At 42.4% G+C, this 15164-nt stretch overlaps 1 protein-coding gene across 1 annotated transcript in view; it reads left to right on the top strand.

The window, feature by feature from the left end:
- Positions 1–14654, top strand: part of eif4enif1 (eukaryotic translation initiation factor 4E nuclear import factor 1) — a 71795-nt gene extending 57141 nt beyond the window's left edge. The window contains exons 16-18 of the mRNA XM_078553842.1: positions 6780–7127; positions 10441–10623; positions 13226–14654. Of these exons, the coding sequence (XP_078409968.1) occupies positions 6780–7127; positions 10441–10623; positions 13226–13431 (737 nt within the window). The 3' untranslated portion in view covers positions 13432–14654. The remainder of the gene's footprint in view (positions 1–6779; positions 7128–10440; positions 10624–13225) is intronic.
- The last annotated feature ends 510 nt before the right edge of the window (positions 14655–15164 follow it).

Here is a 15164-nt window from a genome sequence, read left to right as displayed (position 1 = left end):
AACATGATTTCCCTTTTATAAATCAATGTTGACTCTGCCCAATTTTACTGGTCTTTTCTAAATGTCCAGTTATCACATCCTTGGATTCCAACATTTTCCCTACTACAGTCATCTCTGACATCAAACTACTACTGAATGTAGTTCTCCATTCTCCCTCCTTTCTTAAATAATGGGGTTAAATCTGCTACTTTCCAGTCAGCAGGAACCTTTCCAGAATTGATAGGATTTTGAAAGATAACCACCAATGTATCCACTATCTCTCTAGCCACTTCTTTCAACACTCCGGGATGAAGCTCATCTGGTCCAGGGGATTTATCAACCTTCAATCTAGTTAACTTTTCAAGTACTACCTCTTTACTAATACTCATTTCTTTTAGTTCCTTGGGGAGATCTTCTGTATCATCTTGCATGAACACGGATGCAAAGTTTTAGCTTCCCTGCCATTTCCTTGTTCTCCACTATAAGTTCTCCTGTCCACACCTGCAGAGGGCCCACTAGCCAATCTTTTCCCTTTTGCATATCTAAAGAAGCTTTTACAGTCCACTTTTGTTCCTCACTAGTTTGTTCATATTCTCCTTTCCCTTAATCAGGTTTCTTGGTCCTCCTTTGGGTTCTAAATTATTCTCAATCCTCGGGCTTATCTTTCCCTGGCATCCTTAAAAGCTGCTTGCTTTGATTTAATTTTGTTAACCACAGTTGATTTAAATTTCCCATAGCTGTTTGTGCCTTGGAGGAATGTATTTCTGTTGTAGACCTGTAGTATTTCTTTAAATACTAGACATTGCATGTCTACTGTCATTTGTTTTCCTAATCTGCCAAGTCAATTTTCCCCTCATACCTTCATAATTTCCTTTCTCCAGATTTTCCTTTCTTCAGATTTTAAGGCCCTAGTTTCAGAATGAAATATATCACATTCAAACTTAATGAAAAATTTTACCTTATTATGGTCACTATTTCCCAAAGGCTCCTTTACAGCAAGGTTATTAATTGGCCCTTTCTCATTACACAACGCTAAATCCAAAATAACCCGATCCCTAGTTGTCTCCTCAATGTGCTGCTCCAGAAATCCATCTCGTGTTCACTCCAGGAATTCATCCTCCACAGCATTGGTGCTGATTTGGTTAACCTGTCTGTGTAAATTGATGTCGCCCATATTACTCTAGTACCCACATTACATCTCTCATTTCCTGATTTATACTGTGCCCAACATTGCCACTGGTTTGGTGGCCTATAAACAGCTTCTACCCATGCCTGCTGCCCCTTGCTGTTTCTTAGCTCTCCCCAAACTGATTCTACATCATGATCCTTGGATCTAAGGTTCTCTTTTACCAATGTACTGATCTCATCGCTTAAGAGTGCTACCCCACCTCCTTTTTCCTTTTTCCCTATCCCTCCTAAATGCTGAATATCCATGGATATTCAGTTCCCAATCTTGGTCACCCTGTAGCCACGTCTCCACAATGGCAATTAAATCATACCCATTTACCTCCATTTGTGCATTCAAATCATCAACTGTTTTGCAAATGCTACATGCATTCAGATAGTGCCTTTAACTCTGCTTTTGGTGCTTGCCCATGCTTCATCTGTCCTCTATTTTTGCTTTTCCTGTATCTTGGCTCCCTCTCAGGTTCCCACCCCCCTGCCAATCTAGTTTAAACCCTCCCCAACAGCACTAGCGAATCTCCCTGTGAGGGTGTTGGTCTTGGTCCTGTTAAGATGCAGCTTGTCCATCTTGGACAGGTTCCAGCTGTCCCAGAACTAGTTCCATGCCTCTGAAATCTGATGCCGTGCACCTATATCAGTTTTCCAGCTGTGTTAAATTGCCCAATTCTCCTATTTCTACGCAATAGCATGTGAGACTGGAAGTCATCCTACGATTACTGCATTAGAGGTCCTGCTTTTCAACCTTCCTAGCCCCCTGAAATCTGCTTTCAGGACCTCAACCCCCTTCTCGCTTAAGTTATTTGTACCAACATGGACCACGCCCTCTGGCTGTTCACGCTCCCCCAGAAGAATATCCTGCAGTCACTCTGACATCCTTGACCCTGGCATTGGAAAGGCAACACGCCATCCTGAAATCTCACCTATGGCCACAAACTTCTGTCTGTTCTCCTAACTAACGAATCCACATCGCTCTTCCCCTCACCCTCCCCTCTTGTACAGCTGAGCTGCCCATAGTGCCACAAACCTGGCTCTGGCTGCACTCCTCCAAGGAATCAACACCCTCACCAGTATCCAAAATGGAAAACCAATTAGTGAACAGGACCCCAGGGACTCCTGCATTACCTGTCTGGTTCTCTTGGACTACCTGGTGGTCACCCATGTTCCTAACTTAGTGTTCCCCTCTCTGAATGTGCTATCCATGTAGCTCTCAGATGTGCCAAGGTGACTCCAGCTGCTGCTCGAGCTCTGAAACATGGAGTTCAAGTTTCTGTAGCAGGTGATATGCCCTGTACATGTGGTCATCTTGGACACTCTTCTTCACATCCATGACTTCCCACTTATTACAGGACATTCATTTAATGTGACCGAACTGCCCTTCCATGCCTTAACTTCATTTACGTTAACTTTATTTTACTTTAGTTTTACTTATTAACTTCAATTTATTTTACTTTAAGGCCAAGTAAAAGAAAGCTCAACTGTGATAGACCTTACTAGTACTGATAAATCTGACTAATACTTAATGCACTTAGCTATTTTGCGATTAGTCATTTGGTAGTACAGAGTATTGCTTGAAAAAAGACATGTCAAAGTTTTTCGTCTTGTACTTATATTGGCATTCTTGAAGTGTCCTGATAAGGGGGAAAACAATTTGTACTGTATGGGAAAAGACTCCCAACTATCCTGCCACAAACCCGTGTCTACTGAAGATACTGAATCGTTGAAAGCGCGCCTAGCTGATCTAGTGCATGCGTGTTGTGGGATTCCGAACAGCCTGTCGGACTTTCGCGTACAACGCGAATGTCTTGCAGCATTGCGAGGCCTTAAGACAAACCCAGACATACACATCAGTAAACCTGACAAAGGGATGGGAATAGTCATCCTTAACGAGAGTGACTATATCAGAATGCACGCCATTCTTGAAGGGTCCAAATTCATATCCATTGGACGTGCCATTCAACATGACCAGACAGCCTTGCTTGAATATAAACTTAAAAGCTTGCTGGACTTGTGGTTGGTCATCACTCTTACGGGTGATATATATAACAGTTTGTCCTCATGGTTCACTACATCAGTGTATCTATGGGCTACCCAAGACACACACAATGTCCCTCTACGCCCCATCTTATCTATGACACAGGTTCTGCACAATATGAATTGGCCAAATGGTTGGGGGTGTTGTTACAACCAGTTTTGATCAAGTTTTCCACATATATGGTGAAAGACTCCTTCATACTTCCGAAGGCCATACAGGACTTGCATAGCGATAGCAATGCTGTGTCCCCATGTTCAATTGACATTACTAGCCTATTCACCAATGTTCCACCTCTGGAAACCATAGATATTTGTGCTGGAGAACTATATCATTGAGACCTATACCTGCCGCTACTCTGTGAATCAGTATTCATTGAACTATGAACTTGGCAACTCATGCAATTGAGTTCAGTTTTAACGACATCATGTATGCCCAAATAGATAATGTTGCCATGGGATTCCCCTAGACCCAGTTCTTGCAAACATCTTTGTTAGGTTCCATGAGAAACGTGTCTTTGATGGAATGATGCCTAACCTCCTACTCTTAATATTTCTGATATGTGGATGATGCATTTGCTATATTTAAATCCACAGCTGCATGTAATAATTTCCTTACATGTCTTAATGGGCTCCATCCTGCACTCAAATTCACCTTTGAAATGGAGCAGTCAAATGAACTCCCCTTCCTTGCTGTACTAATTGAGAAATCTGCAGGGGGTTCTCTACTACGGTCTACCGCAAGCCTACCTACACTGGTCAGTACATGCGTTGGGATTCTTACAGTTCCACACGCTATAAATTGGTCTTATCGGCACCCTTGTAAATAGGGCCTGAGCCATTTGTTCAGCATGCAAGCTTGATGCTAAAATAGGGCACATCAAAGACATCCTGTGGGATAATGGTTATCCTGATGTGATTTGTTTTACGCTGTATAATCTCACAAACGAGCCTAAGACCGTCACTTACGGCCCTGAAAAGTGCCCAGTCTACCTCAGATTACTCTGGAAGGGCAAGGTATCTCAAAAGTTTGAGCAACAGATGAAGCCAGCTGTTTCACATAGCGACTATGCTGTCACAACTTGAGTGGTATTTGTCACTAACAGGATGTTGCCGTCAAGCCAAAAAGATGTTCTGCCTATGAGTAATGTGGTACATGAATTTCAGTGTCAGTGTGATGCTAAGTATGCAGGCCATACATCCCAAAGACTGGTGGATCATATCAAACAATATCCTAGCCGCTGTTTGCAATGGGCCAGGTAAAGCCATGCTTGTGAAACTCAAAATACATGTCCAACATTAGATGTGATTCTGCAATTGGACAATATTTGCTTAATAATCCTCTGTGCTAAGAATTATGCTGACATTCAGTTTAAGATTGTCAGTCGGGCTCAGTGTGGCACATTTGTGTGTACTGGAAGCTACATTTATTAATACATAGGGACCTATTCTTTGCAGACAGGACGTGTACATTGTGCCTGTTTCAGCTAAACAAAGTAAGTGACAGCCATTTGCTGACTCATTCCTCAGGGCGATGTCTTGACCAATCAGGGTCAAGCTGCCTGGTTTAAATTTCAACAATGCTTGGCTGTTAACTGTCAGTCACCATCACTGGTGCATTCTCCATGGCAATGCCTCTACCAATCGGAGTCCACTTGCCAACCAATCAGCACTCTTCACATACAGTATCAATTGTTTTCCCCTTATTGGTATTCTTGTGAAGTGTCCTGATCAGTGCAAGACCAAAAGCTTCTTTTCATCAATATTTAACAATTATGTATATCTTTGTTTTTCTAATTTCCACACCCTCCCTAAGAGCAGTTACTCACCAGTCAATCAACTTGTGTCCCTTGGACCCTGCAAATTTATTTCCATCAATTTCATTCTGTAATCATTCTACCTCCACTTCCACTATCCTCATAGGCAGTGAATTCCAGGTCATTACCACTCACTGCACAACAGTTCTTCTGCATAACAATCCTTCCATTAAATCCGTCACCTAGTCCTTGTACCACCAACTAATTGGAACAGATCTTCATTATCTGCATTATCTAAATCTTATCAAATCTCTCCTCAATCTACTTTACTTCAGGGAGAACGACCATAGCATCTCCAACCTAACCTTGCAGCTAATTTCCTTCATCCCAGGAAGATTCTAGTAAATCTCTTCACCTTCCCAAGAAGTCTGTCTTCTATCCTAAAGTGTGGGAACTTAGATCTGGATTAGATACTCTAGTTGGGGCCTAGCCAGAACTTGATAAAGGTTCAGCATAACTTCCTTGCTTTTGTACTGTCTCTATCTATGAAGCCTCCCCAAGATTCCATATGCTTTAACTTTTTGTCTATCCTACCACCTTGAAAGATCTATGCATTTGCATCCCTGGCTCCCTCTGTTCTGCCCACTCTTTAGAACCATGTTATTCAATCTATCTTGTCTCTTCCCTACCCATCCTGCCAAAATACATTGCCTTTCACCGTGTTGAATTCCATCTGCCACTAATTTGCCCATTTTGCCAGCTGACCTATTTTTCACAAGCGATTGAGTCTTAAATGCCCTCTGAACAAGGGCAGTTAGAGATGGGCAATAAATGCTGGTTGAGCCAGTGATGCCCTCATCCCATGAACAAATAAAAAAACAAACTTGGTATCACTGGCACATTTTGACAATGTACTGTGTATTCCTACCATTGGTCCTTGGAACACCCCTGTCCACCGTCCTCCAGTCTGGGAACAACAATTTACCACGACTTGGTTTTCTGCCCTGCGTCCTTATTTTTAATCCAAGCTGATGCTAACCCTCCTAGTCCATGAGGCTCAGTTTTGTTAACCAACTTTTTTGTGATCCTTTTGTCAAAGGCAACATCTGTGGCAGTTCCTTCAGCCTTCTCTGTCACTACTTCAATAAATTCAATTGGGTTAGTCCACCGCTACCTCCCTTTTCACAAATCCATGTTGGCTTCTCCATGCACCAGTTTTGATGTTTCCTTGATTATTTCTAAAACCTTACCATTGATGTTGAACTGATCAGCCTGCATTGCTGGCAATGTCCTGGCAACCTTCCATGAACAAGGGTGGCGCATTTGTCATTTTCTAATCCTCTTATCACCTCCCCAGTATCTAGTGAAGATCATGGCAAGCCCTTCTAGCTTCACTCCCATTAGTGTTCTGGGATCCAAGTCATCCAGACCAGGTGACTTACCAAGTCTTGCCAACCTTTCTAGTCCATCTATTTATTACCTCCCAGCACCCTCTTCCTTTTAAACAATGATAAAAGTACTCTTGTGTTCTAGCCTTGTCCTGCACCTGTTGATTGTTTATCACCTGTGCCCCTAATGGGCCCCATCCTACCTTGTGCCTGCTTACTATTTACATGCTGGCTTCCAAAACTCTTCTCAACCCTCTGGCATGCCACCATTTATTCTTCCCAATGTTATAAGCCTCTTTTAGTCTAATTGTCCTTATCTCTAAGTCATAGATGGATCCTATGTTTAAATAGAACATGTTTTTGAACATTTTGAACCACTTCTCAATGTTTCCCACTGTTTGTTTATGCCTGTTTAATGTTCAACATTCGACTTCTCCTGCAGATCATCTCTCTCCTGGCTCTCCGATAGAAAACACAGACAGAGGGGCATCTCCTATTGGAGGGACGAGGTCAACCTACCACAGATCCGCTTGTACGACTCCCCAATTAAACCAGATGCGTTTCACCAAAGACCAAGACTACAGACCCAGATCCACAGGAAGGAAAACTCCCACCAGAGCCTCTCCAGTTCCTGGATCTCCATTTCCTCGCCCTATTTGTCCTGTACCTATCATGTCACATGTACCACTTGTCCGCCAGTCTCCTCCTCACCTGCCGCCTGGGGTAGTTCAGAGAATGCTGGCACAAGGCATGTCACAACAGCAGTTACATCCTGCACTCCTTCACACAGGTGAATGAGCAGCTTGCCACTTTAGTCTCTGATCACAGCTACACAGTTTTCCTGTAAAAGTTTTTTTGGTTAGGTAAACATTCAATGCAAGGATTTTCTCTTCATGTCCTCCATCCTTGACTAGGATGAAAGATATTTGTAGGAAATATTGGGGTCTGAACTAATCAATGGAAAACATTGAAGGTAGCTGCTCAGTACCTAATGTAAGATGTTTGAATAGAATGTTTCTGCAGAATTAGAAATCAGTCTCTTCATTAAAACTGACCCTAATGCAAGGTGATGGGAACAATCTATTGTTCAGAGCTGCTAACTTTGTCTTAATGGCTCTATTAGCCCTTGAAGACCCCTCGTATGTGAGAATACTCTATTGCCCAACTAGAAAAGAGACATTGCTGGATCTGCTGGGAAATGAGGTGGATCAAGTGTCTATGGAGGAACACTTGGGTAAAAGGTGTATCATTGAGATTTAGACTAGTAATGCTGAAGGTCAAAGTAGCATTTCTAAATTGAAGACAGCTAATGTCAATGCGATTGAGAAGGGAACTATGGGTAAAATGGAACCCAACACTAACGGGAAAAGCTAACAAAACAATGGGTGATCTTTAAGGACGAGATGCTTCAGATACAGGCTTGGTCCATTCCAAGGGTGAAAGGTAGGGAGCCAAGAACAGAGCTGCTTGGTTGATAAGGGAGATGAAGGTCATGTTGAAACAAAAGCAGGTGTATGATGCATGGCGGATGAATTCCTCACATGAGAATCTGGTTAAATGCAGTGGGTTGAGCGGGAAGGTCAAGAGGAAATTAAGACTGAGAATGAGTGTAGTATAGAATGGCAGTCAACATTCAAGGGATCGAAAAATCATCTACCAGCATTTAAGAGGTGGAGTGGGTCTAATAGGGACAGAGGGTGAGCTCAAGAAGCACAGGTCAAGGCCAGAACTTTTTTCATCGCATTTGTTGCACATCTTTAATTGCCCTTATGTGGTGGCGAGCAGCTTGAACAGCTGCGGTTAACTTGGTTTGACCTTTAACAGTTTGGTACAACTAAGAGGCTTGTTAGGCTGCTGAAGGCAGTTAATAGTCAACCACATTGCTGTGGGTCTGGATGGCAGTCTCCCTTCCCTTGAGGACATAATGAACCAGATGGGTTTTTACAACAGTTAATGATGGTAATGGTGACCATGAAACTGAGACTGGCTTTGAATTCTAGATTTATTCGTCATTTGAATTTAAACCCCATTAGCTGCCATGGTGGGATTTGAATCTGTGTGCCTGCAGCATTAGCCTGGGCATCTGGGTTACTGGTCCTGGACATTTACCACCGCTCTGTTGTCTCCCCCACTATACTTAATGAATACTGTGGTTACTAATGAAGAGGAATCTGATATGGTAGAGGCAATGGATAGGGTGAGAATTGAGGGAGAGCATGAACTGTAAAAGCTGGCAATGCTTAGAGTAGCTAAGACACTTGGTGTGGATGGCTTGCATCCCAGGTTGCTGAGGGCAATAGGGGTGGAGATGGTGGAAGGGTTTGTCATAATCCAATCTTGGGGAGGTGCAGGGGATTGGAAGGTGGCAATGTGGTCCCCTTATTCAGGGAAGGATGTAAGGGCAGTCCAAGCAACTACAGGCCAGATACAAGGATTTTGAAAACTTGGGACATTTTTGAAAGGTAGGTAGATTGTGATTGACTAATTAAATTTTTTGAACTGAAGGTTGATGAGAATGTAGTGGACATTGTATGAATTTTAGCGTTTGACAAAATACCACAGGCAAGTTATCAAAATTGAGGCTCATGAAATGATGTCAGCGTCCAATTGGATATAAAATTGGCTTAAAGACTGAAAACAGTGAGTTGTACTAAGTGGTTATTTTTCAGACTGGAGGATGGTGGGCAGTGGTGTTCCCCAAGGGTTAGTGCCAGGGCTACTGCTCTTTTTTCTATATATAAAGAACTTGGACCTTGGAATACAATAGAATTTCAAAATTTGCTGATACCACCAAACTTGGAGTGGCAAACAAAGGGGATGGTACAAATTGTCTGCAACATGACATAGGCTAGCAGAATGGGCAGACAAATGGCAGATAAAATTGATAAGTGAGGTGATGCAGAAGGGATATATAGAAAGGCAATATATATAGACTTAAATAGCACAGTTATAAAGAGGGTGCAGGAGCAGAGGGACCTGGGGATGCATGTATGAAGATGGCAGAACATTGAGTGGTTAGCAAAGCATAGGGTCTTGGAAAAAGTGAGTGCTAAGAGAGTTAACATTGGTAATTTCAGTTTAGGCTGCAGGAAGTTTTGTCAAAACCCTTTGATCTGCTTTGGCCTTTGCTCCAACTCATGCAGAGTCCACAAGTGGTGTAAATGCTAAGAATGAAATTAACAACTTTTATTCTCATTCATTTGCGCAAAAAGATCTGACAGTGCTTCAGGGAGCAATGCTGGCTTTTTCAAATCCACTTTACATGGCAATTTTAAACACAACTTGTGGTCTGTAAGTTGATTTTGCATCTTACACAAGATGCAGAATTCTTTAATAATTTGAAGGCTTGTAACCAGGTTGTACATGTTTACTGTAGAATTACCGTAGTGAAATCTTAGTTTGCACATCAAAAAGCTTTTGGGCAGCCAGACTGACTTGCTGGTGAGCTTCCTGTTGAGATGTTTTGGATCTGTACAATTGCATCAGTAACATGACCTTGTAAATATTTACAATCTGGATCTAACTGGATGCAAAGCTTTTTTTGAAAGTCCTGCACTTTTGAATTGATGAGAGCAGAGGGGCGGAACGAATGAGATCTCTGAATAAGGGAAGGAATTATAGGTGTGGCCCCAAGTAAACTTAAAACAAGCTGGAATGTGACAAAGTTTTTGAGCATGAGAATGAAGTGTTTGTGTAGTTTTGTAACTAGTGAGGGTTACTAAAATGATGCTGATTTCTTGTTTGAGTCATGCAAGTGTTGTAATTTATAGTGAAACTGGCCATCCAAAGGGCACCTGGGTTCCTTGAGCCAACTGGTAGCTGGTCTAGGTTGTTTGGAGAGCTAAGTCAGTGAAGTGCATCAGCGTGAACTGTTATTCCCAGCAGCATGTTGAACTTGCATTAATCTGGATCAGAATTACTTAATGGTGCCCTGGCATTTAGTGTTGGTATGAACAACTTACCTCTGTCTGAATGCAACTTGCTATTCTGATTTTGTACAAAACCGCTAAGGTCTCAAGTAAACTATGCTGAATGTAACTGCTTCCCAGTGACTAGCAAATCTGAAACTTTTAACCACTTGCCTTCTAAATCTACCTTGGCAGGTATGTTTCCATCAGGTGTGGATCTGTCTCATTTGCAGAGCATCCCTCCAACCCTCCTTGGGCAGACTTTCTACCCTCTTCCAACAAGTGGACTTCCTCTCCTAAATCCTCGAGCAACACTCTCCTCCACACAAATTCAGGCATCTGCAACTCCTTTGCAGCACCTGGCCATGATAAGACAAGGTAATGAGTCCAGTTTGCATATAACTTGACGCTTCAAGCTTCTTGGATGTGCATGTATTCGTTTAAGCATCTGCAGACTGTGTGTATAGGAGCTTCACCTCATAGCTGTGTTGAAGTTTGCAATGACTGATTTCTGTATCAGTCCTGGGTCTTTGCTTAGGTAGGTGGTTCAGGGGTGGGGTGGTAGGCGGTGTTGCGGTCAGAATGCAACAATGTCAATGCCTTAGGCCTTGGATGGAGATGGGGGTGTTGGGGCAGGAGGAGATGGCAAACTGATTCCCACTTTTAATTGCTATTGAATGTGAGTTGATGGCAAGCTGGGCAATCTTCAGTTGGTTAAAGAGCCTGCCTGTCCAGGCTTAAAGAATATGCATTTGGACTCTGCAGTGGTTGTGGCTCAGGCCAATTCCCATGTGATGAATAATCTCATTCAACATTCACTGTTGAGCGCCTGGGTACTGTGGTAATAACAAAATTGGTTGCTGTCATTACACCACTGAAACCAACAGTAACATCTGGAGCCTGCATATTTGCAGAATAACTTCTGGATTTTCATGTTTTTCCAGACTCTGCTGTCAAGGCACCCTTCTCTCCCAACCTCCATAATTCATTCTATGGGAAATCAGTTGAGTTGATAACTTCCATGGGCTCTTAGTCTCACTGTAAAAAGCCTTTGTAAAAGTTGAGAATAATTCTAAATGATGTATTATATTGTTATTATAATAAGATTATAATTACTGTTAAATTATTGGCCTTGAACTATTTTCTCCATAATCCACATTCATGTTTATTGTTTCCATCTTAATCAAATTATTTGCTTCACTATTTGAAAAATTAAATTTAAAAATAAAGGATGTTAAATGCTTTATCTTGATGTTTGCAATTGGCTCCTCACCTGCTGGCTGACCATTACTGCTGCACACTAAGGCATCCTTTGACTTCTTACCAGAAGTAAGGTGCCACTGGGAAAGGCAAAAACTGCACCACAAATTGCTGATCTTGTGGGCAGCTTTCTTTAGGGTGGGTGCTGCTGCATGCTGCTGACCACAATCCAGCCCTAAATGTTGCCCTTTACAGCCGGAATTGGAGGAAGTCAGATCTGAGGGTTGGGGAGGGATGTGACCATGGACAGATTTGAAAATGAGGATTACATTTAAATTTGAGCCATTGGTGGACTGGGCACCAAAGGTGAAACTCTGATAGGGTATGAGTTAGGATAAGGCTAGCAAAGTTTTGGAGGAGTTAAAGTTTACGCAAGGTGCAAGCTGGTGAAGAGAGCACTGAATTGTTTGAGGCCAAAGAAATGCACCCTATAAGCCATGCAGCAACCCAAAAGTTCCCTTGCAGATGTCAGTCCCTAGCTTTCATGCATGCACAGGCTTGCAGAAAAAAAGGCCTGTGCACTCAAAACTGCCCATGCACTGCAAAAGAATTCAAAAAACATGGAATAGGCTTTCAGCAACAGAGCTAAAGCAGGGGTGAAGATGGTTTTATTTCGTGGGATGTGGGTGTTGCAGGCAAGGCCAATATTTGTTGCCCTTGAGTTGAGTGGATTGCTGGGCCATTACACATGGCAGCCAATGCTGTGGATCTGCAGTCCATGTGGGCCAGACCAAGTGGTAATGGCAAATTTCCTTCCCTAAAGGGTGTTAGTGAATCAGATGGCTTTTTATGACATTCAGTGGTGGTTAGTGGAGGTACAGTGCATCTGGTGGAAAGGATATGGGATCAAAAGCTTAGTTTGAGGTCAAATAGAATGCTGAGATTATGAATTGTTGCAACAAAAGTGGATGAGGTGGGGGATGGTGTTAGCTAAGAAATGGTCTGGCAAGGACCGAAGACACTTTGTACCTGTCTTGGGCTGGTCTGTTATCGGTTCTCTTGTGATCTACCTTTGTTCCACTGCAATCTTTTATCTCTTCCTGCTGCTGTGCAATTTTTCCCCCCTCACCAAAACAAATGTTTTGAAGTTCTAAGCCTCGAGGATGAAAAGCTGCTGCAGCTGCTTGACTGCTATCAGTGATTTAGTAGTAGTCAAGTGATGCATGCAGTGATCTATTCAAACCCTCTTACTCCAGAATACCAACACTCCTAGGTCAGGGAAAGTCGTCACTTTTTTTTGCGAAGGAACAAACTCTGAAGCTGTCATAATAAATGGAAACTAATTTGGACTAATCCCATCAGATGTGCTAATTTGACTTGTCACAGACTGAATTAGCCTCTGCAGGCTGGAGAAAATTGAGAAGCTTGGGTTGGATAGTTTATCAAGTTGCTTTCTCGCCTGTTTCGGGTAATCTGCTCGAGCTGCGTGTATGTTTACACTACACTAGGGTGGTACTTAACTTGCTGCTGATGACCAGAGGAATACAGTGGTTTTAACACTTTTTTTCTTGTACCACCTCTGTGCTGAACATGCATCCTATCGCTGCTATAAAAGCACAACACTTGACATGCAGAGAAGTGGCTTTTTAGGTCACTTCTAAAGGGACTGTTTTAGGGACTCACTGAAATTAACCTATCAATTAAAACAATGTAGAAAGGTAAATTTGCTCCTGTGAAATTTTTTTATTTTGTAAGTCTAACTCTTTCTCTTCTCTTGCAGTGCTGCAGTCTCCCAGTGTAGCTGGCCAAGCACATGCAGCCCACCTGCACCTGAACCAGCAGAATTCTACTCTGAGGCCTCTCCATCAGAGAAGTGGGTCCCCTGTTAATCTCTCCAAGTGGTTTGGCAATGATGTTCTTCAGCAGCCATTACCATCTATGCCCAGCAAAGTGATCAGTGTGGATGAACTTGAGCTCCATCAATAGCAGTGTGGCAATACAGAACATGATATTTGGAGAGTGTTTTAGTAATGTACCTGCAGGCATCCAAATACAGGGGGAGTGTCCTAAATATGGATTTTTTTTTTGTCACCTGTGTTTCTTGGCCCCTGTTTTGACTTCTCTACTGACCGTGGGGACAAAGTTACTTGGGAGCGCCACCACCTGGGGATTGTAACTAAATGGTACCAGTCAGGTTGCCAGAGGTCTGTGTCTGTGGGACAAGTGCCTGCATTAAACATTGGATACTTCTGGAAAGAATCCAGTTGAGCTCTTAATGTTCCAAGGAAAATGCAGCCAGAAAGGGGGGATTTTACGAACATTAAAAGCCACCATGAGAATTGTATAGACACTTGTGTACAGGAACTTGTGTAAAATAACACTGCTTACATCTGTACATAAGCACCTGCAGTGGCTGACTATGACTGTGTATATAAAATGCTGCTGGATGGATGAATGCAATGACTCCTGTACTCCAGTTTTGCTGAAATATATTTTGTAAGTTTTTTTTTGTTTGTGGAATTTGCAGCATGAACAACTTTTGAGGGAATTTTAATTTCCAATGCACTACATGGTTCCTGCGGTCTGTTGGCAGTGACCAGTAGATAGGAACTAAGCAGGCATCGCTGTACTGGGAGTGTTATATGTGTGTATATACTAGATTCATTTTAATACTGGGAGCAGGAAAAGGCAAAAAGACCCTGTATGTACATTTTTTTTGTTGGAAAAACTAGGTCAGACCAGATCAGGTTTATATTGCTGTTGGGCTGGGAACTGAAGGCCTTCAGTGGGAAGCCTTCCCAACTTGACTCTAATGTCCACAAAGGGAGAGTGGGGCTTGATTTCAGTAACTTTCTTTTTGAAACTAGTGGCTGAGGACTCTGGAATCTGACAGTTGCTTACCAGTAGGGGATGCTAGCCCCCATAGCACCAGTACAGACCATGTATTGCCTCTGGTGCTCATTAACTGATGAGAGAAGTTTATTTTGTGTGCCTTTTCTGTTATGTGGCTGAAATGCTTTCATTTTCTTTCCTCAGTCTCCCCTTGCCCACCCTACCCAATTTAATGTACAGCCCCTTCACTCCACTGAAGAACACTGCTTTGTATTGTCCAGAAATGAGACCTGTAACTTTTCTGGAGTTTGCTGTTTTAGGGAAGGGAAAAGCACAAATTGATTTACAAATGAAGCGAATAAAATTTCACATCTCAATGTTCTGTTTCTTTTTGATCCAGTAAATTGCTGAAATGTTTGCCAAAAATGCTGCACTTCCCATTGAACTTAGAACTGTTAGTCCCCATACACTGATCACCTGAAGCAATTGTAACCTGTTTAGCATGTACCATGCTAAGCTTGGTTAGAGCTGCATCTTGCACATGTAGTTCAAATAAAGTTTGCATAGTTGCCAGCTTTCATATTTACCCCAATTTCAGCTGCTTTTGGAGTATATAAAATTCTACTTCAATAGCTCTTTTGCACCAACATTCCATTATATCATCTACTCAAGTATTTCAATGCCTGTGATGTTGGAAACACAGCAAGGTCTAGCAAATAGTAGTATGATGGTGAGCAAATAATCCATTTGTGATGTTGGCTGAAGATGAATATTGACCAAAATGTGGGAGATCTCCCGTGCTCTTCAAATAGTGTCACATTGACCAGAGTTCAGACCAGGCCTCTCTCAGCATCTCCAACCTGAGTGCTACACTGGAGTCAGTCTGG

Source organism: Cetorhinus maximus, chromosome 12 (genome assembly GCF_964194155.1).
Source record: "Cetorhinus maximus chromosome 12, sCetMax3.hap1.1, whole genome shotgun sequence".
In the NCBI taxonomy this organism is placed as follows: domain Eukaryota; kingdom Metazoa; phylum Chordata; class Chondrichthyes; order Lamniformes; family Cetorhinidae; genus Cetorhinus; species Cetorhinus maximus.
Note: the sequence above shows the minus strand (reverse complement) of the source record. Positions and strands in the feature narration are given on the sequence as shown.